This window comes from Aspergillus steynii (assembly GCF_002849105.1).
Source record: "Aspergillus steynii IBT 23096 chromosome Unknown P170scaffold_5, whole genome shotgun sequence".
In the NCBI taxonomy this organism is placed as follows: domain Eukaryota; kingdom Fungi; phylum Ascomycota; class Eurotiomycetes; order Eurotiales; family Aspergillaceae; genus Aspergillus; species Aspergillus steynii.
Window position 1 is genome coordinate 1,128,933 of NW_020194402.1, and position 19,255 is coordinate 1,148,187.

The following is a 19,255-nucleotide window of genomic DNA, read 5'->3' on the forward strand; positions in this document are numbered from 1 at the left end:
GTATATATAAGCAATGTTTTATTAAAGGTTTTTATATATAAGGGATTTAATTAAAGCTCCTATAGTTTATTAACCATGGCTTTAAATATCAGCCCTAAAAGCTTGTATGTTACTTAAGTTTATTATTCTGATGTCTCTTATATTGCGACTTTATTCTTTGTGACTGGCGTAAGGTTATTATAGATCCCTGGTTTATATTTAACTTCACAGTTAATCGGCAGGATAGTAAGTTGTATTAATAATAAAGACGCAAAAACTTTGTAAAGAGATAATATACTTGGCTTTCTAAGAGCCAAGCCCGCGCATAGATATTTAAAAGCTCGCTACTAGGCCCGGTGGGAGTGAATCCGTAAAGCTCGACCACGGGAATATTAAGCGGATGATCTTTGGCTTGGATAAAAAGACCTGATATAGTATCTTTGGTTATCTTTAACTTAGATATTTGGCACTGGTGAATTATAGTATTAGATATGCTCTCTAATATAGGTGCTAGAGCTGGATAACTTTTTATAATGCCTGGTATAAGTTTAAAAAGCTTTTTTAATAGTATCTTTATTCTGAATTTTGTGAAGTAGTATTGCTGGCCTTTCTTGAATTAATTACTCAAGATTGTGAAGGCCTAGGAAATAGGAAAGGTAGCCTATAAGGTACTTAGTAATTATCTTATATATGAGTGATATTCAGGATTCACCATTTTTCTCCACTATGTTTAGAGATTTGCTTTAATATTTTGATATACTTATATTGGATTTCAGGCTTTTATATTGTGGCCGCAAGATATAACAGCTTCCATAATCAGTTCTAAATGGACTATAATAATGCAAGCCTCTAGACCTGAAGCAACAGAGCATGTGTAAAACATAATAGTGGATCTATTAGCCCCCCGCCCTGTGCTACTTTTTATCTTTCTGATCCGCTCAGTCACAGGCAATAGTCAACTTTTAGACAAGCTGCCTGCTTGAAGATACTCCCATATTTAAAAATAGATATGACTGATACCAAGTATGGTTACTTACTATCTTTTAGTAGTCTCTTTATAGGCCGCGTGGCTACTTACTATCTGTTTTAAACTTATTTTATAACTAAATCCATATTATTATAAACGCAGTACAAGTTTAGACCCTACTCTTATAATATAAATTATAATCTAGCTTTCCAGCTGTCCTTTATTATTAGGTATGAGACAAGTGGATTTTAATTTATACAGAATTAAAACTATGAAAACTAGAAAGACCAAACTAACAAGTATATAAAGGAGAATCAGAATAAAATATCTCTGAAATATCAGATATAATTTTAGGGAAAGCCTCCGCAGAAACCTTACTTTCAGGAGTTTTAAATAAATAATACTTTATTAAAAAAATATATCTTTCTAATGTGGCAGCCAATTCCCTATATAAGGCTTTTTGTTTACTTTTGTAATAAATAGTTCTATGTGATATTTCTAGCTTTTGAATTGTGACCTTAGAAAGCTTAATATTATATTGCTTAAAATATTATATAAAACTTGGTTCTATAGTTATTATAATCAGGATCGGTCTGGATGGATTTATGCTTGTAATCCTACCGGACCGCATCTGTAAACAATATTTATCTAATCTTACATATATATAGCAAGGCTTTATATCCGAGCACTATAAAATATAAGGAATAATATTATTTAGGAGCATAAATAATCTTACTTTTATATGGTTTTTGTGGCAATAATCACAGGCCCTAGAGACTCGAGCTATTGTCTGATATACTGAAAAATATTTTAAGATACAGAAATCTAAGGATATCCTACCTTTTAAATAGATGATATACTCAGTAGAGTAGTCTATTATGAGCTGAAATACCTGATACAGACTTCTCTTTATATCATTTCAGTGTACAATAAGATTATTAGTCCTCGTATTTACACAGATCGGAGTCGTATATACCACTGGATACATAGATATTATTGACATATAAGATGCTGCAAGGGCTACCCAGTACCCAGCTAGGCTTTTTAGTCTAGTTAGTAGTATCTGATATCCTCACATATATTTCTATCAAGATATTTATCTTACTATCTACTTTAATAAGTAAGAGCTGTTAGATATTCTTAGTTACCTTATAAACTTATAGAGATAAAAAGCAAGAAGCTAGCAAAATCGGCTTATATTTCCTGCTGTTTATTCCAATATTCTAACAGTCATTCTCCATTATCCGACCTCCTAACTATATCTTGCAAGACTATATATTTCTGAAAGCTGACATGTTTCCAGCAGTCCACAGTCTCCTCGATAGTAATAGTCAGAATGAATTGGTCTTCGATCTCCTTTGAGATACATGCATGAGGCTATATTATTATTAACATATATGATGATAATAAGGAAGAGACCTGACCGCAATTTTATCTAATTCATTAACTGTTGTTATTCTCGGATAGGCCAAGTATGAGTCTGACCTAATATTTGACTCTCGGGGTTTTGTGTACTTAGTCAAATATAAAATCAAGGCTTTGAAACGTTTCATAATAAGAGATAAAGACTGTTCATAAGATAGAACTTTACCGCATACTTATAAAGATGTAATCCTAAACACTTAGGAGTCGTATATAGAAGATTAATGCCAAAATAATAAAAGGATCTTATGTATAAAAGATTATTATCCTATTTAGGTAAGGCGTTACTGAGCCCAATAATCTCGGGGTGTATTCGTCACTGGCTTAAACTGTCACACTCATGTCCTACCAGCACCTAAAACAAGGTGTAACCAGGATGTGGCCCGTATATCCCCGCAGTTTGTCCAGAACCAATACCAGCGTTTTACAATATGGATGACCGGATCCCCGCATTATAGACTATTATCCTGTATAAGCGATAAGGGATGCCTAGGTAACATTACTTAGGATCTGGATTTTCCATGTTTAAGTCCTGTTTAGGTAAAGTGTTGACATGTGAGATGCAGCTTAGGGGATAAATCTTATAGCTGAAAATTTCCCAAAGCTCAGAAGCCTTATGAGATGTATTCCACCGATCGTACTTTTATCAAGGAGGACACAAGGAAGGCCTGAGTTTTTCGATGAGGCGTATCGGCATAGCGCGTCCCAATTTACTCTATTGATACAGGCGTCTCTTTGCTGTTTGTAGGAAGGATGGTGGTGATAGAAATCCTCGTCTTTCCAGTGAAGAGTAGACATGGCTTCTGTACTTGATAAACAATGTTAGACTGGTAGACCAAAAATGTCATATACAGGTAGAAAAAAGGCTTGTTACTAAAGGTTCTAGTAAGCGGTAGAATCAGTGACTGTGGACTTGTATCGGAGCTAGAACACTAAATAAATGATAAAAACAGTTTATTGAAGGCGAACTTCGGTTGCTTATAGGGCAATAACAATAATAATCCGCACTTCGTATAAGGGGAGTCGTCACCTTCGTACGGAGTAGGAAAAACTAATTTTCCGCCTCAGACTCCTAGGGAGACACCCTATCATAGGGTTGGCTGCAGTTACCAAATATGCAGTTCGTACCCGCGCCATCTATGTCCTGTTTCCTGCAAACCCCTCGGAAATCCCGTCTCAGTCGATGACAAGGTGGTCAACTCGAACACAATAGGTGTGGTTCGGGACTAAGCAGCCTCCCCCAGTACCATACTACCTTAGAGGTAGGGGAAAAAAGGTTGTATCCTAAGGACGTCCATAGGATCAGGCGGGACAAATGGAAGCATACCCATGTCATAAATGGATGCGCCCCAAGTGCGAACCTGCCGGGAATCAAAACCGGGTGAATACGGTGATTTGGGAACATATTACGGTAGATGCGATCGGTTAATCGACCGGGTCCGCTAGATAATTTAATATAGGATTTTCAGTTACACTCGGATTCGAAACTTCATTCACCCCCACGAAAACGAAGCTTCTTCCCAAACCCTAATGCCAAGGGGCTAAAATAAATTATGACATCATGGGGTGTAATTTATACAGTATCTGTCTTGTAACATAATATTACATTATGTGAAAATTGGTACAACTAATACACATGGTGGAATCTGATGGAAGGTTCTATCTCTCAGTCGGTGCATAAGCTAGAAACCAGTGGAAATATCTCAGGCGTTCTAAATAGTAAAGAGAAGGGTATGAATTCTTCTAATTTCCCAGGCCCTCTTTTTGAAAAGAGATTTGAATATATAGGAGAATTTGAAAGTATATCTTTATTATGCAGCAGTTAACGAGACTCTGAGATAAAAGAGATTCTACCAGAGGGATGGACAAGGGCAATAATGCCTGCTTTGAACGCCAGGCCGCTTGGACGATAGTTAGGGGGAAGCCATAATCTGCTTTTTCCTTTACAAAAGATCCACTGCTTTTCGAGTAAAGACAATGCATCAATATTAGTCCCGATCCAAACCCAATCAGAATGACCCTCGAGGGTCTGGCGCAGCTCGCCTGTACGGGGATCCCAGAGCTTGACGGTGTTATCACCAAAGCCAGATGCTAGCAGTTGACTGTCCGGTGAGAAGGCTACTGACAGAACCGGACTGGAATGACCCTCGAGGGTCTGTAAATTCGCAGTCCACATTTCCTCAACTCTGGGCAGTTGACACCATCTTGATAATTCACTTTTAAATATGCTCCTAATGACTGATTTCTCCGGAGTAAATATTAATCCTGCTGAGTAAAGCTGAAGGGGTGCAATATCAGCAATATGCCGATTTTAAAGAATAAACCGCCAAGCATCATATAGAAAACCCGATATTATAGGAGTTTCATCAGCCTATATTTATTAGTATTCAATAGTGCACTAAAATTGCCCCTATGTACCTGTATAGATGACCGCAGTCTCTGGATCATCTCAACAAGTTCAGATATGATGCCCAAAAGGCTTATCACTTCAACCCAATAAAGAAAGTGTGACTGGAGGAATAAAAGAGCTTGAACTAGCTTATTAGCTGGACTATGACTCTGTAGCAGGTGATACATCCAATACTAACACGCATAACGTAATTCTGGCGGCAGGGAATATCTCAGAGTCTGTTTATCTATATCATTCCGCTGTACTGTATCATGTTTTAGATTGCAGATATTCCTCCGTAGTCCATAGAGATTATCCTGCATGAGCTTAAGGTATTGTACAGTCAGTTTAGCATGCACCGCTCTCTTGTTAACCTAGAATAGCTTTCCTTCCTGTTTTTTATCAAGAAGAAAATCCCGAAATGAAAGATGTAAGATTCGGACTAGATACTCTGCCCTGGCAGGAACATCAAGGACAGAGTAGAACAGTTTGAATTGTATCTGGATCTGATCTGTGTCCAGCTGTAACAGCTTAGCAAGAGAATATACCGATAAAGGAGTAGCAAGGAGAATAAGGATGCCAATTGTATTCTTAAATCCCTGTACTAACTGTTAAGATTCCTTTTTATCCTTATTTGTAAGAAGTCGATCTAATATAGGCATATAGGTATCCTCCATTTTTGTCACATATCTGGTTTTGTCACTCATAATAACTCTGAGGCGCTCGGTAGCACTCCAGCAGTCATCACTAATAAATCGAAAAAGCGTAGTGGCGGAAATAAATAATAGGATAGCTCTCTTGACAAGTGTATTTATTGTTTTGTCCCCTGGCCAGTCTTCCGGAAGGTCGCGCTCTTACTATAACTGTCGGAATTTCTCCTTAAAGTATAATCTGATATCGCGTTTTATCACAGGATTCGGAATCTTATGAAGTATCAGATATTGATAATCACCTTTGATACCTTGGAACCCTAGCCTGATGGGTAGATCGGGCCTGCTTGTGAGCAGGAATCGGAGATGTACTGAGCGGGACTCCTGGACACGTGGTAGAAGTCAAATAATCTCTCAGATATCACCATCTTGGTTGTATTCATCCAGTGTATCAATCACAACTAGTATAATTGAATTTGCGTCTGGGTTAACAGCAATAAGTGGCTGCAGTATGAGCTTCTCAAATTATTCTCTAAGCACTCTTCCCGAAATATAGGGATCATCCTTAATTGACTTTTGGATGCCGGGCACAAGTTAAGGTACAGTGCCTCCTAATTGTCTTGTAAGTGTTGAAAAAAGTAATTTAGCATTTCCTCGGTCCTGTTTGCCCCTTTTAAAAAAAAAGCTAGCCCTGAGGAGACTCTGCCCCTTCAGGCGGCTTACAACAGTACGGGTAATAGTTGACTTTCCTGTTCCGGCCATGCCATTTAACCAGAATATACATTTTCCATCAGGAGCCTCGATCCAGCGGTAAATCTCGCGAAGTAGCTTTACTCGAGTTCCTGGGAGGCATTCGGTATGTTGATTTTCATAGTCATTAAACACTGCGCCTTTTGCGATGTGTAACCGGCCGAGGTCTATCTTTTGATCAAGACAATTGGTAGATTGCCTTGATTTTAAGTCAGTTCCTTCATATTTTGAAGCATCAATTATATACTTACTGTAGGTCCACGGCCAACGACAACGCGAATAAGGTCTTATATCTCTTGATTTCAGAAATAACCTTGACCACCTCCTCATTTTTTATTGGCCATTTTAATACTCGAAGTCCCCACTTCCTTATTGGGGTCTGTGTTGCTTCTGGGTCGATTTTATCCCTTAATCTCGTGAGGGTTGAAGAGCATTTAGTGACATTATTGATTAAATTTTGGGAAGCACCGGGCTTCCTAGGGTTTTGGTTATGAAGAAGCTTCTCAAGGGGTTTAAGTATCTGGGAGAGGGCATCGATCTCCTCTTGTAGATAGAGAATATCTTGCCTTGCCTCTTTAACTTTGCTAATATAACTTCCGCATATCTTAGTAATAGCCCTAGTGATTTGGATGATTGCAATGATACTTGCTGCACTAGAGAGCGGTTCTATATTAAACTGCTTGGGGCAGCTTTTCTCATCAATAGTAAGGCCTGCTATCCTGTAATGTTCTCGGGAAGTTGCTGAAGAGAAGGTTGGTCACAGGTAAGATAACAGAGGTAAGGGGTAGGCGCTAAGAGCGAGGCTGAAGACAAGATAAGCTTCTTTGTTATTGGTGCACAGAACGTAGGCCACGCGTGTGCGAGATTAACCCATTCATTATTGTGCAGTAAGTAACAGCACAGCAGTCGCAGTGGCTTGTCTATCACACATGTCCCGAGACATTTACTCTTGATAGTCAGCATTATAGTTCCAAGTGGATTGATTATACACAAGCCCACGCTGTCAGGCTAACGATATGCCATGATGTGGAGCGAGGTTCTTGACTGATGACCGACAGCGGCAACAAGGAGTGGGGGAATCAAGGAGAGAGTGTAATTATGGTACAATACAGAACAGTAAAATTGTGAGCAGTTTTGGTTTGGGTCCGTTCCGCATCAGTTTCTAAAAATATCTAGATTACAGTCTGTCCCAATATGGTCTAGCTAGGTGGATTCCCCTCTTAGCGTTAGGGGTTGGGAATGAACTTCGTTTTCGCAGGGGTGAATGAGGTTTCGAATCTCAGTGTAACCAATATTAATATGTACAGTACCTAACCTAGAGTCAAGATTATAGGGCGACTGGGCAATTGTCGCAGACACGCTTTTCTATAGTCTTATTGAACAGTAGACCATCCTGGCAAACTAGGATTTGCTTTGAACATGCAACTTAGCTTTTGGGAGTGCGTTTTTCCTCTCAAATTGAGTTCCTGCGGCTAGCCTCCACCACCCTAAGAACTCAAACGGCTTCTGCGCCAGAGACTATTAGTTAGTTAGCCTTCGCTATTAAGGGCTTACCTAACTTACCCCCGTGGGTATAGTTACCCAGTGGGTATACCCACGGGGGTAAGTGCCAAGCCGGAGGGAATTGCCCCCATCGTAGGTCCGTGCATTTCCTAATACCTTAGCATCCCCCAGGTCTCTTGCAAGAAATTATTCCAACTCACCTTAACTCTCCACTATATCCGTCATCGGACTAGACCAGAAAGCCCGAATCCACAACACTTATGCCGTCCTATCGTTCATTGTACTGTACTGTAAATGAATACTTCACCGCCTTATACTCTCTCCTTTATTATGGGTTTAGACGATAACTCCCACAGATAGCAGAATGTTTGTTCGCTGTACATATATCTCCCAAGAATGTTACAGTACTGATGGTTCTGGGAGCGGGTCAGACCTTCCAGCAGGATAGGGTTCAATTTATTGGATCCCCCGACCGGATTTTGAGATCTCTAGATATGTTCTTCAGAGTAATTTGGTTCTTGCGTAATACGGCTAAGTTATCAGGAGGATAGAGACTAGCCGTGGGAGCGAAAACACCCCCAAGAGCTGAGCTGTACACTGGAGTTCACTACCGGCGCCCGGGTCTTATATTCATTAATTGTTTTCCAATTCCTTCGCCATGATGGCACTAGTCCTTATTTGGCTAGTCTCAAAACATAGGCCATGTATTATATCAATGTATACCGTTATATAACTCCATGTGATTATATCATCAGCCACATTGGTACTGCGGTATCTTATAGCCCCTACCTTAACATTCCTTCCTACTTCAACCGTCGATCATATGTTTTATATTGTGTATAATAGGATAGCATCTAATTTAGCCGCGCCTACTCTGCAGCTTATTGATGATATAATAATAAGTAAAGAATTTATAGCTGTCTAAATAGCTGAAGCGGCTGACTACTATAAATATATATTATTAGAAGACTATGTTCTAATAAACGCATGTTTGGTATGATAAAAGCCCCCTTAAATTAAGATAGACGGCCGCGGAGTCTCATCCCGGTTATAATTAAAAGTTTTTATGATTATTTACTTGAAAAGCCTTATTTATACTTGGATAAAATAGTGGTTTTTGTATATAATATATTTTAAAAAGAAGTATCAAAATCCAGCATTAGACATGCGCTCTTAGATAAAGGCTGGTCAAAGAAGAAAGCCAAGTAAAAGGCTATTAAGTAAAATACTAACTTATAAGACAAGTATACTAATTTTATCTTAGATTTCTAGTCTAGCTAATTTGTTTTTGTTAATAAATCAGGATATAATAGGTAAATAAGAACTAGAAGGACTGGTTAGTTTCTGTTAGGTATTGTGCTTATATATATTACAAAGTTTTATTAAGGCCAGCGCTATTATATTTTTCTAGCCTATACTTATAATAATATTGTTTTTTTTGTATATTTTAAGGTTCAACTGACGCATCTTGCTTTGAGGACTTTATTAAGGAACTCCTTTATTATTATGGAAGATATTCTAAGCCTAAATCTGTTCTGGTAATAGATAATATTTTATTTTATTATTCAGAGAGGATTAAAGAAATATGTTTTTAAAGAGGGGTTATATTAGTATATTTACTATCCTACTTGCCTGATTTGAATCTTATTAAAGAATTCTTTGCGGAATTAAAGTCGTTTATTTAATAGAATTAGTAATCTTATAAAAACAACCCTAATTAAGGGTTTGGTTTTTTTCTTAAGTGGTGTGTAGATGTTGTAGGCGCAAGGAAGGAGAGTACTAAAGGATATTTCCGTAATATAGGCTTAGTGATTAAAGGATAGTTGATAGTAATATTATGTTGTGGGCTGTTGCACATTTTGGCATGTTTTAGTTAATATATTATCTGTTTAGAGCTTGAAGAGGATCTTTGAATATAGTTAAAATAATAATTATATATTTATTATTTCCTTGGATTAAAGTAGTTAAGTAGATAATAATCAAATATGCTTGCTTTTTTTAAAGAATTTTTATGTCTTGTTTAAGTTTAAGACCTATCAGGGATATATAAGATAACACAGAACTATTAAAGCTAAATATATATCTCTCCTGTTCTATATTAATAAATATTATCGTCACTATCTTTATGTGTACAAGTCTTTACCTATAGACTAATATCACGCACAAACCTGCGGGCAACTCTTATCTTCACACCCTGTTCAACATAAAACTCGGGCTTAACCTCGCAATAAACCTATGAAAGGTCGAGATAATTTTCTAATATAATATCTCGGGCCTTTTTAATATTATTTTTAAAAAGTTTAGTATTTACCCGGGTTAGCTGCTAGTTAGTGTAGTTATCTACTGCTATTTTAAAAAGTCCGGAGATATTAATTTTTTCAGCCTAATCAGACCCTGACATATGACTATCAATATTGCCTGTTAGAATTATTAATACTTGGGGTAACTATACCGGAAGGAAATAAATATTAATAGAAGGGACTAATCTATTTACTAGGCTAATTAGTTTCTGTCTTTTTTTACACTGTTTTTTATCCTTTATATATAATCTTTCCCGAACCTTATATAGAATATTATTATAGGTCTCTAGAATATTTCTGTCCTTCACATGCTAAACAAGACTTCTCAGGTGGTATAATAAGAGTTTATAATGCTTTTTCCCTGCCGGATCTAACTAGTAGAACTAGTTATTATAGTAGTACGGTCAACCAGAGTAATATATTATCTTATATATATCCTCCTAGGCAGCAGGTTGCCCAGAAGAGTATTCTGTTTTTATTTAAGTTTTTTATTTTTTTAGTATTCTTGCTATTATTAATATTAGCCCTCTTTTATTTATTTAAGAAGGAGATGGGTTGCTGTCCTCTAAGTAGTTAATAATTATAGAAAGCCTTAACTTTTTCCCTGCATAGAAAAATGGCCTTTATAACAGAAATTATTTCTTTATAGTGGTCTAATTAACATCAATATATTTAAATTGTTTAGTGAGATCGTGATATTTACAATCATTCACAGAAACCATAATTATAGTATTATTTAATCTCACACATTAGTTGGAGTTCTTCTTCCGGCCTATAATTTTTTTGGCCTTTTTGGTAATTGCTTGCCAGTAAAACCGTGGTTTTAGCTTTAAATCTTGTTTAATGTCTTTTAACACAACCTGATTATTTATAGTTATTTTTTATTTAATAATATATAATATACTCTTATTATCCCAGTCAGCATTATAAAAAAGGCTGACTTGCTTACGTAGAAGTTTAAGTAATAAAATAAAAGATTCCTGAGATATACACGCAGGGGAGGGATTACAAAAGGCTGGCATTTCAAAGCCGAAGTTCCCAGGGGTAGGGGCATATAACAGAATTTGTTGCCATAATTCGAGCTGCGTAGTGTAGTTATTAAGAGGGCTGCATGCCCTCTCTTCGATACAGTAGATGCCGCCGAGGAGCCTAGAAAATATTATATGGTATTAGCTTCAATAAGTAAATTATGTAGCACGGGGAAGATCCTTAATAAGCTAATAAGAATAATCAGTAGAGCTATAGGTATTGTTTTAATCTAGCCCTTGCTGTAAATAAGTTGCTAGTTTTCTCGCGAAGGAGATAATATAATAGCTTAGAGTTACTGACTAGATCTGATATAAGGTATCCTGCTTTGTAACGTGACCTATATAACGGGCTGTTATTTTTCTATATTAAGTCTAGTATAACTGGTAACCTCTGGCCAGTATGTAATGTCCGCTGGTAATTATAGTTAGATTTAACCGGGATAAAGAGGCTAAGGGGTATAGTTGTAATACAAACTCTACATAAAAAATGTGCCCCTGGCAGTAAAGACTATGTGGATCTCTGGCCTGTCCTATATTCATCCCACGGTTCAATCTGCGCGTGAAGGAAGTTAGTAAGTTAGTGTCTGGTTAGCACTGACTAACCAAGATTTTCTATAGCTCGAACAGAACGTAAGCTTGATAGGAGGGGGAAGCTGATTATGATAATATAGTAGCTTATTATTAGTTAATAATAAGACTCTACCCTTTTAGCCGCACTAATACATCAAGATAAGATACTCTTATAAAAAATCTACTTTACCTTATTTATTCTCCCCAGGTCATTCTCTATAAAGTTTTAGCATATATTATAATTATTTAGATTTGCTTATAATAAAACAGTGGTTAAAAAATCTTAGTATTTCCTACTATAATAAGTCCGAGCTATATTATATTAGGAGTTAACCCAACCAGTCTGTGGTTCCCGTATTAGTCCTAATCACCGCAGCCATACCGCCTGATACAGTTAACACTCGGGATACTTCCCTGCCCGAAGACCTATAAAAATCTGCCTATAATAAGCTAAATCCCGAGAAGTAAGTTATTCTATCTATAGTATAAGCTAATACTAATTCAGAAAAGAAGGAAAGTTTCTTTTAGACTAGGTATATTATTAATAAGATTATCTAAATAACTAAGAAGTAATATAAGGAATACTAGAAAAAAAATATTAAAATCTGTTAGTTAACAGGAGAAAACATAGATCTTTGAAGGCTGTCACAGAAAATACTTAATACTATATTATTATTCAAAGATATTATTACTGCCGTGGTAGCCTTTAATCCTATCTATTATATAGCAAGTACATGGGCAGTTGTTTCCCTTGGATTGACAGTGAGCCATGTTACTATTATTCTATAGCGGGAGACTGATATTCTTAATTATAGATGGCGCAAAATCGACTTGACTTACGGGATGCCTTATTTAAATTGTCAGAATACCTTGCAGACATTATTACTTAATATACTTATATTAAATAAAAGTTTTACTGTAATAGCTCCAAGAAAAATATTAAGATAGACCGTGCGATAATCAGGATTTATATTACTATTCTTTGATATATAGCAGAGCTATTAGCTACCCAGTAACCCAGTATCAGAAAAAGAATATTAATTTATGTCACACTGATAACCGATTAACAGCTTACTAAACTTCAGTTATTTATTAAGGAAGAATAGCAGAAACTATATTAGTGTATTTATTTTAATACCTTAGATACCTTTTTACAAAATAAGAAAGAAGCAGAGTCCCGGCTAGCTAGAATTAATAAGGAGATATTAGAGCATCTGCAAGCTCTTATTAAAAGATTTAGTTTATCTATCGCGCAAGGGGCATTATACGACTCATATGAGAATCAGTATAGAGAGAAGTACCTACCAGGAACCAGACGTGATCTCCTTTGCCAGATTATAGACTAGGCCAAAACATCCGATAAACCTATATTTTAGTTAAATAGTATAGCAGGAACTGGCAAGTCTACTATCTCCCGGATAATCACAGAGTTACTTAGAGAAAAGGGACTACTAGGAGGTAGTTTCTTTTTTAAAAGAGGCGAGGCGGACCGTGGTAATGCGAGAAGATTTATTTTGATAATTATAAAGTAACTAATAGTTAGTTACCCGTATTTGACTCCTGGCGTGTTAGGAGTAATTCGGAAGGATATAGATTTATCTACTAGAGCTCTCGACCAGTAATTTGAGAAGCTTCTTATTTAATTATTAAGTAAGAGAGAGCAGTATAAAACTACTTCTGTGATTATAATAGATGTATTAGATGAGTGCGATAATAATGATATTAAAGTCTTACTTAGACTTTTACCACGGCTACAGGGATCTAAGTCTATTTGCCTGCGGATATTCCTGATAAGCCGGCCTAAGCTTTTAATACATGATAGCTTTAAATAAAATCGCGATCATTAAGGTATTGTTTTGCAAGAAGTACCTAGTATTAAAGATAATATCCGTGTTTTTTTATAGTATTGATTTTCTCTCTTAAAGGAAAAGGGGAAAGTCCCTGAGAATTGGCCTGGATATGAGAGGACAGAGAAATTAGTTAAAATAGCTGTTCCTCTGTTTATTTTTATAGCTACAATTTACTGTTTTGTCGAAGAGAAGTATAAAATGCCAGAAGAACAGTTTGTGATTATCCTTAAAAACCAGGATACGACGGCATCGTCCGGAATGGGAAGGATATACCGGCTAATATTAAAAGACTTTGTTGAGAGCTGTTCAGACCTCAAGAAAGACTTTTATAAGATAATAAGTGTTATTATTTTTTTTGCTGACTTATTGTCTGTAAAAGATCTTCCAGAGTTTATTAGTATAGAAAAAAAAATGATTATGGTTTAACTGGATATGTTTTACTTAGTCCTTAGTATTCCCATAGATTCTGCTAAACTAGTCCGTATCTTGCATCTATTGTTCCGAGAATTCCTTATTTATACAGAAGATGAAGACTTGCGTGTTAATGAGAAAAACACTCACGGAAACCTTCTGGGACAATATCTGCGCGTCATAAAAGATTCCTCATCGGGGCTAACATACAATATCTGTCAATTATCAAGTTATGGGATACAGCGGGAAGAAATTAACAGTCATACGATGTCTCAGCACATTTCCCAAAGCCTGCGCTACTCCTGCTGCTATTGGGTGTATTATTTCAGAAATAGCAAATCCGATATGTCTGAAATAAAGGTATTCTTGTTTCTGAAAGAGCATTTCCTCCATTGGTTAGAGGCAATAAGCTTAATGGGACTCGCCACTAAGACTGTTAGTACAATAAATACACTACAGTCAGAGTTAAGAGTAAGTCAATATTTAAACTATTACTAAATAGCCACTAATATTCTTCCAGGAGAATAGAAGAACAGAATTAAGAGGCTTCCTATGGGATGCTAACTAATTTCTTTTAAAATATATTTAAATGATGAATAATACCCTATTCCAAATCTATTATACTGGACTCGCGTTTTCTTTTACAGATAGTATTATTAGAAAGGTCTTCAATAACAAACAACCTAATTAGATACCTGTTTTGCTGAAAGTTCAGAAGTTATAGAGCGCAGAGCTGTAGACCTTTGAGGGCTATTTTAATTGGGTTTTATTTATAGCCTTTTTATTAGATGGCCAGAGGATCGTGTCAGGGTCTGATGATAAGATTATTAAGGTCTGGGATGCCCAGAGCGGCGCGGAGCTGCGCATCCTTAAGGGCTATTCTGATTCAGTTAGGTCCGTGGCTTTCTTATCAGACGGCTAGAGGATTATGTCAGGGTCTGATAATAAAACTATTAAGATCTGGGATGCCTAGAGCGGCGCGGAGCTGCACACCCTTGAGGGCCATTCCCATTGGGTTAGTTCCGTGGCCTTCTTATTAGACAGCCAGAAGATCATGTCAGGGTCTCGTGATAAGACTATCAAGGTCTGGGATGCCCAGAGCGGCGCGGAGCTGCGCATCCTTGAGGGCCATTCCTATTAGGTTTTATCCGTGGCCTTCTCATCGGACGGCCAGAGGATTGTGTCAGGGTCTGATGATAAGACCATCAAGGTCTGGGATACCCAGAGCGGCGCGGAGCTGCGCACCTTTGAGGGCCATTCTGATTCGGTTAGGTCCGTGGCGTCAGGTAATGCCCATGTAGAGCACGAACAACGCTCTCAGATATCGGTTCAGAACTATTGGGTGTATTTTAGCGGTGAAAGAGTAATATGGCTTCCTTTTGAACTTCGTGGACCTTATTGCTATGATATTAAACATAATATATTAGCCCTTGGGTATAGGTCCGGTCTTGTTCTTATTATTAGATTTTGTCCATCTTCCGATTGAATCTGTTTACAATCTGTCAAATAATCTTTCTTTTATATTTCTAATCTCTATTCAAAGGAGGGACTGGGATAACTGAGCCTTTTATATTGATTTTCATATTTCTTGAAGTTTCGCCCCCTTCGATTTGATGGCGGATAGCCGATCACAGCCACTGTTATAACATAATACGATTTCCAAGGCTAAATACCTGCGATGGCTGTTTTACGGTTTGGTACCGTATGTACCATGCAATATGTATTATAAAGCCTTCTATATCTGGTCTAGCGGCATCCTTGGCGCACGATACAATAACAAAAATTGTCAAAGTCCCGGGCGCCGGTTCTGAACTCGAGTATATGCTCGAAACGGGTCTTAGTTTGCTATGGTGGTTTACTGAACAGAACATGTAGAAAAAAGCGCCCGCGATTTTTGCCCGGTCGGCTTGTCATATTTACTCCAGATTAGATTCTCTTTTTCGAGAAAGTCCTTCGAGCAGCGAGGCGGGGTTAGAGAGGGCATATTTAATCAAGTACAGCGTTTTTAGACTACGCCTCGATGGTGGAGCTTCTGGCCACATTCAGTGAGGTGTTTGCGGACTTGCTTACGATTAGGTCGTCCCGTTTTGCTGTGTCTCTAGGCGGCGCAACATGCGGACGGGACTCTTGCTTCGCCGTCGATGCAGATTAGCTGCGCCGCCGGAGCGGAGTTTAAACACCTATAGTGATAAAATGTTGGCTCGCCTTGTGTCATCACCCAGAGGTGAAGCGGTAACAGGCCAGACGAGGCTGCGGCACGTGAAAGGCTGAATTCCCCACCTTGGTGATCCGTCTGATGAAGTGGATACAGGCCCGCCCAGGATCGCCTTCCATGTCGGAAACACTAATCACATGATCCCCTAAATCCAGATATGGTTAACACTTCTCCGTGGATCGGTTGGCTGTCACTGTTCCGCTCTGACTTAGCTTCCTCTTGGCGACCTCCCCGTCAGCCTTGTTCTTTGTCTCGTAGCGCTTAGGTTCGTACATAACACACAGCTTTAACACCGACTACTGGCGCAAAAGGGCGTGATTTAATAATTTCCAATGGGATCCAACAGTTGGGAGGCGCCACCAGAGAAAATGCCAGCTTTGCATGGGTCAAAGATAGATGACCAGGTAAAAGGTGTGGGGCTACCAATCACTGGCCTTTCCTCCTTTCCTCTCCTGAGAGTATGCAAAAGATACCAGGTAAGGCAGATATAGGAATCCCAAAGACACCCTCCAGCTTGGCTCGTAACTATAATAGGGGGGCAGAACCAAAATCTCAAGCGGTATTTAAGATAATTAAGTGGGTTCTACTAAACACCTCTAAGTCCCACAACCCGTTTCCCCTACTTATGAAAAAAATGGAGGATGAGTTCTTCTCTCGTTTTCCAGGCTTCCAGCCTAACCCGTCTCTCTCTGCAAGCGAGGAATTTTCTCGTCTAGCACATTATAGGAATTGGACTACTGGTTCTAAAAGATACAGAAAAGAACTGGTCAAATTCGCAAGTACTGAGTTTGGACATTATTATGATATTGGTAACAAACTTCAAAACTACCAAGCTCTTTGTCAAGAGTTGCGGGTCGAGGGGCCTTTAACTAGCGTCACGCAGTGTCGAAAGGTATGTTTCTCCTTATCTCTAGTTATAAACTGTCTAGACTAATGAAACTAAACAATAAAGGCTCTTGCTAAAGTACATGTCAACATATTTGACCTGATCGACTCTCGCCGCACAGGAGCGATCGTTCAAAAATTTCCTAACAACGCCGCGCTAAAGAAGTACACCAAAGACACCCAGAAGATATTCCCCAAGCAAGCGGCCAAAGCAGACGGCTTTCTTAAGGAACTACTGCGCAGGATCTTGTGATTGGGTACGACCTACGGAACTAGTCCTTTCAGCCTAATAACAGGGAGATCTTGCCTCCTGACTAGAAGCTTGGGGCTGGATTGTACTTTGGATTTCAGACTGTTTCCCTCATTCATGCTCTCTCATTCATGTGATGTGCTAGACGAGAATACTCATTAGTTGCAGAGAATGGATTAACTTGGAGCCAACTGTTTTTTCATAGTTCGACTCCTTAGATGAAGTATCAACTACAACACCCTGGGACTGACCAACAGACTTTCTGGAGCCAAGTGCTCGCACTAGCCTCATCCTATGTAGAACCTGCAGGCCTTTTTCATGTGGTCCTGGCTGTTGTGCCACTTGAGAGCAACTGATGTGAAACTGCGGAGGTCGAGTCCCAACCTTCTGGCCACTTCTGCCATTGACCAATTATGGTTGCCCTGATATATGATGCAAGAGACTGGGTGTTGTCGGACCCCATCGTGTGCAAATGTGTAACAGACAAGCTCGCAACATGGAATATGAACTGAATCCAGTCCAGATCGGCTAAGGAGTATATTGATACCTCTAAGGTTCTGCAAGCTGCCCGGGTACATCCTTAGATCCAAAGCCAAACGACACAGTAAAGATAAACAACTTGAAAGCTCTCCACATGAAGCTGTACCATCAGCACGTAAAAGCTCATATGCCGCCTGTTAAAAGGACAAATGGATTCTGAGCTCCAAGTTCATTTGTTTCCATTTTGATAATCATCATGTTGTGGTGGTGATTTTTTTGGCTCACTGAGATCGTACGCAGTTTCCTCCCTCCAGCTTCTTGCTAGTGTACGTCGATCTTCGCGCGTCTTTGTATTGCCATCCTCGCGATGAATTGGTGTCTCGTAGAGGTGAAGAAGGAAATTGGTTTTGCAAGTCCAGGCCGAATAGTATTTTGGGCAATCGGGAAGCTTGCAATACCATAGCCAACGTCTACTGGGAGGGAGAGTTGAGTTTTCGATATCAGTATCAGATTCGGTGAGGTAGTCCGCAAACGACTGAGCAGCAATGCAACGCGAAATGAAGCTTTCTGTAATATTATTTGAGTCGATGCCCATTTCCTCTAAAGTACTGGTGGTTTTCATTGCTTCGATGTCCAATTCAGTTCGACTTCCCATTTTCGAGGTTAGGGTAATCAAAAAGCTAAGAAAAGGGGGATTGGATATGGAGTTGGAAAGCTGGTTGTCTGAGGCAAGCTGATAGTCTTGCGGGAGATCTTTGACCTGCGGGGTTCGGGCAAACACGAGCACGCGGCCAATAAGGTGCGCGCACCTGTCACTCTTCCCATGTTACCTGTCTCGCACGTGGTCTCTTACGACTGGCTGCTTGACGGTGCATCTTTGCTGCAAGCTACCCGTCTTTGAAAAGGCGTTTCTACGCAGTTGCCAGGAAAACGCGCTTGTGCAAGCTACAAACGCGTGGTGTTTTTTAAAGGGTAGATAAGTGGCCGTGTACCACACCACCTAGAAGCATTAAAGACTGTTGAAGCCATAGCGAGGCCTACTGTAAACCGAAATTCGATTTGAGTTTGACTGGAAGAAAATACAACCTGCAGTATTGCTCAAGCCATGATACTAGATAAATAGGCAACCTAAATTCCCGACCTTTAGTTGCGAAAGGTTCATTGCACTTCTAAGCCGTTCAGAGGTCTAGGAACTATCGGAGTAATATGGCTCCGAGCCTTTCTCGTCCGTGGTCCCCTCATCATCCGATCCATGATTGTACGTTCACGAACGTATTCCTGCAAAGCGCGCACGCGAGGTACTTCATTGACACAGCTGGTGTCGTCGAGCTTGTACGGTCGTCGGGGTTTAATTGACCGACTCATAGAAGTGGCAAAGCGCATTAACTGCTTTTGGGCCGGTAAACCCCGGACAATTGCCTGGGCGTCGACATGTATGCCCACACTGTAGTGTTTCACAAATGTGTTAATGCTAGCATGCTGTAATATCACACTTTGGACCACGTTTGTCACGTCCGCTGCTTAAGGAAAGAAGGGTTAGGACTCAAGCGATTCAAACGGGAAAAAACTGGGCAACGGAGACTTACGGCTATCATTGAATGCTTTC

At 38.9% G+C, this 19,255-nt stretch overlaps 5 protein-coding genes across 5 annotated transcripts; 1 reads left to right on the top strand and 4 right to left on the bottom strand.

Annotated features, from left to right (window-relative positions):
* Positions 1-2,859: 2,859 nt before the first annotated feature.
* On the bottom strand, positions 2,860-3,340 carry P170DRAFT_437575 (uncharacterized protein). The gene is made up of 2 exons (XM_024849398.1): positions 3,243-3,340; positions 2,860-3,176 (listed from the first exon to the last, which is right to left on the bottom strand). Exon 2 carries the CDS (start codon positions 3,164-3,166, stop codon positions 2,936-2,938), a length of 231 nt encoding a protein of 76 aa, XP_024703149.1. The 5' UTR covers positions 3,167-3,176; positions 3,243-3,340; the 3' UTR covers positions 2,860-2,935.
* Positions 3,341-4,720: 1,380 nt separating this feature from the next.
* P170DRAFT_447716 (uncharacterized protein) lies at positions 4,721-6,487 on the bottom strand (the record flags this gene model as incomplete). The annotated part of the gene is made up of 8 exons (XM_024850908.1): positions 4,721-4,919; positions 4,953-5,131; positions 5,201-5,365; positions 5,444-5,552; positions 5,622-5,778; positions 5,833-5,923; positions 6,011-6,324; positions 6,409-6,487. 8 exons carry the CDS (start codon positions 6,485-6,487, stop codon positions 4,721-4,723), a joined length of 1,293 nt encoding a protein of 430 aa, XP_024703150.1.
* A 10,181-nt stretch (positions 6,488-16,668) lies between these two features.
* On the top strand, positions 16,669-17,172 carry P170DRAFT_359792 (uncharacterized protein; the record flags this gene model as incomplete). The annotated part of the gene is made up of 2 exons (XM_024844379.1): positions 16,669-16,926; positions 16,987-17,172. 2 exons carry the CDS (start codon positions 16,669-16,671, stop codon positions 17,170-17,172), a joined length of 444 nt encoding a protein of 147 aa, XP_024703151.1.
* Positions 17,173-17,878: 706 nt separating this feature from the next.
* Positions 17,879-18,524, bottom strand: P170DRAFT_447718 (uncharacterized protein; the record flags this gene model as incomplete). Its single annotated transcript, XM_024850909.1, has 2 exons — positions 17,879-18,372; positions 18,503-18,524. 2 exons carry the CDS (start codon positions 18,522-18,524, stop codon positions 17,879-17,881), a joined length of 516 nt encoding a protein of 171 aa, XP_024703152.1.
* A 209-nt stretch (positions 18,525-18,733) lies between these two features.
* P170DRAFT_437577 (uncharacterized protein) lies at positions 18,734-19,198 on the bottom strand. Its single transcript, XM_024849399.1, has one exon. The coding sequence runs from the start codon at positions 19,030-19,032 to the stop codon at positions 18,808-18,810; it is 225 nt and encodes a 74-aa protein (XP_024703153.1). The 5' UTR covers positions 19,033-19,198; the 3' UTR covers positions 18,734-18,807.
* Between the last annotated feature and the right edge of the window lie 57 nt (positions 19,199-19,255).

Coding starts and splice junctions, on each gene's coding strand:
- P170DRAFT_437575 (XM_024849398.1), bottom strand. CDS start 3,166: ATGTCTACTCTTCACTGGAAAGACGAGGATTTCTATCACCACCATCCT.
- P170DRAFT_437577 (XM_024849399.1), bottom strand. CDS start 19,032: ATGCGCTTTGCCACTTCTATGAGTCGGTCAATTAAACCCCGACGACCG.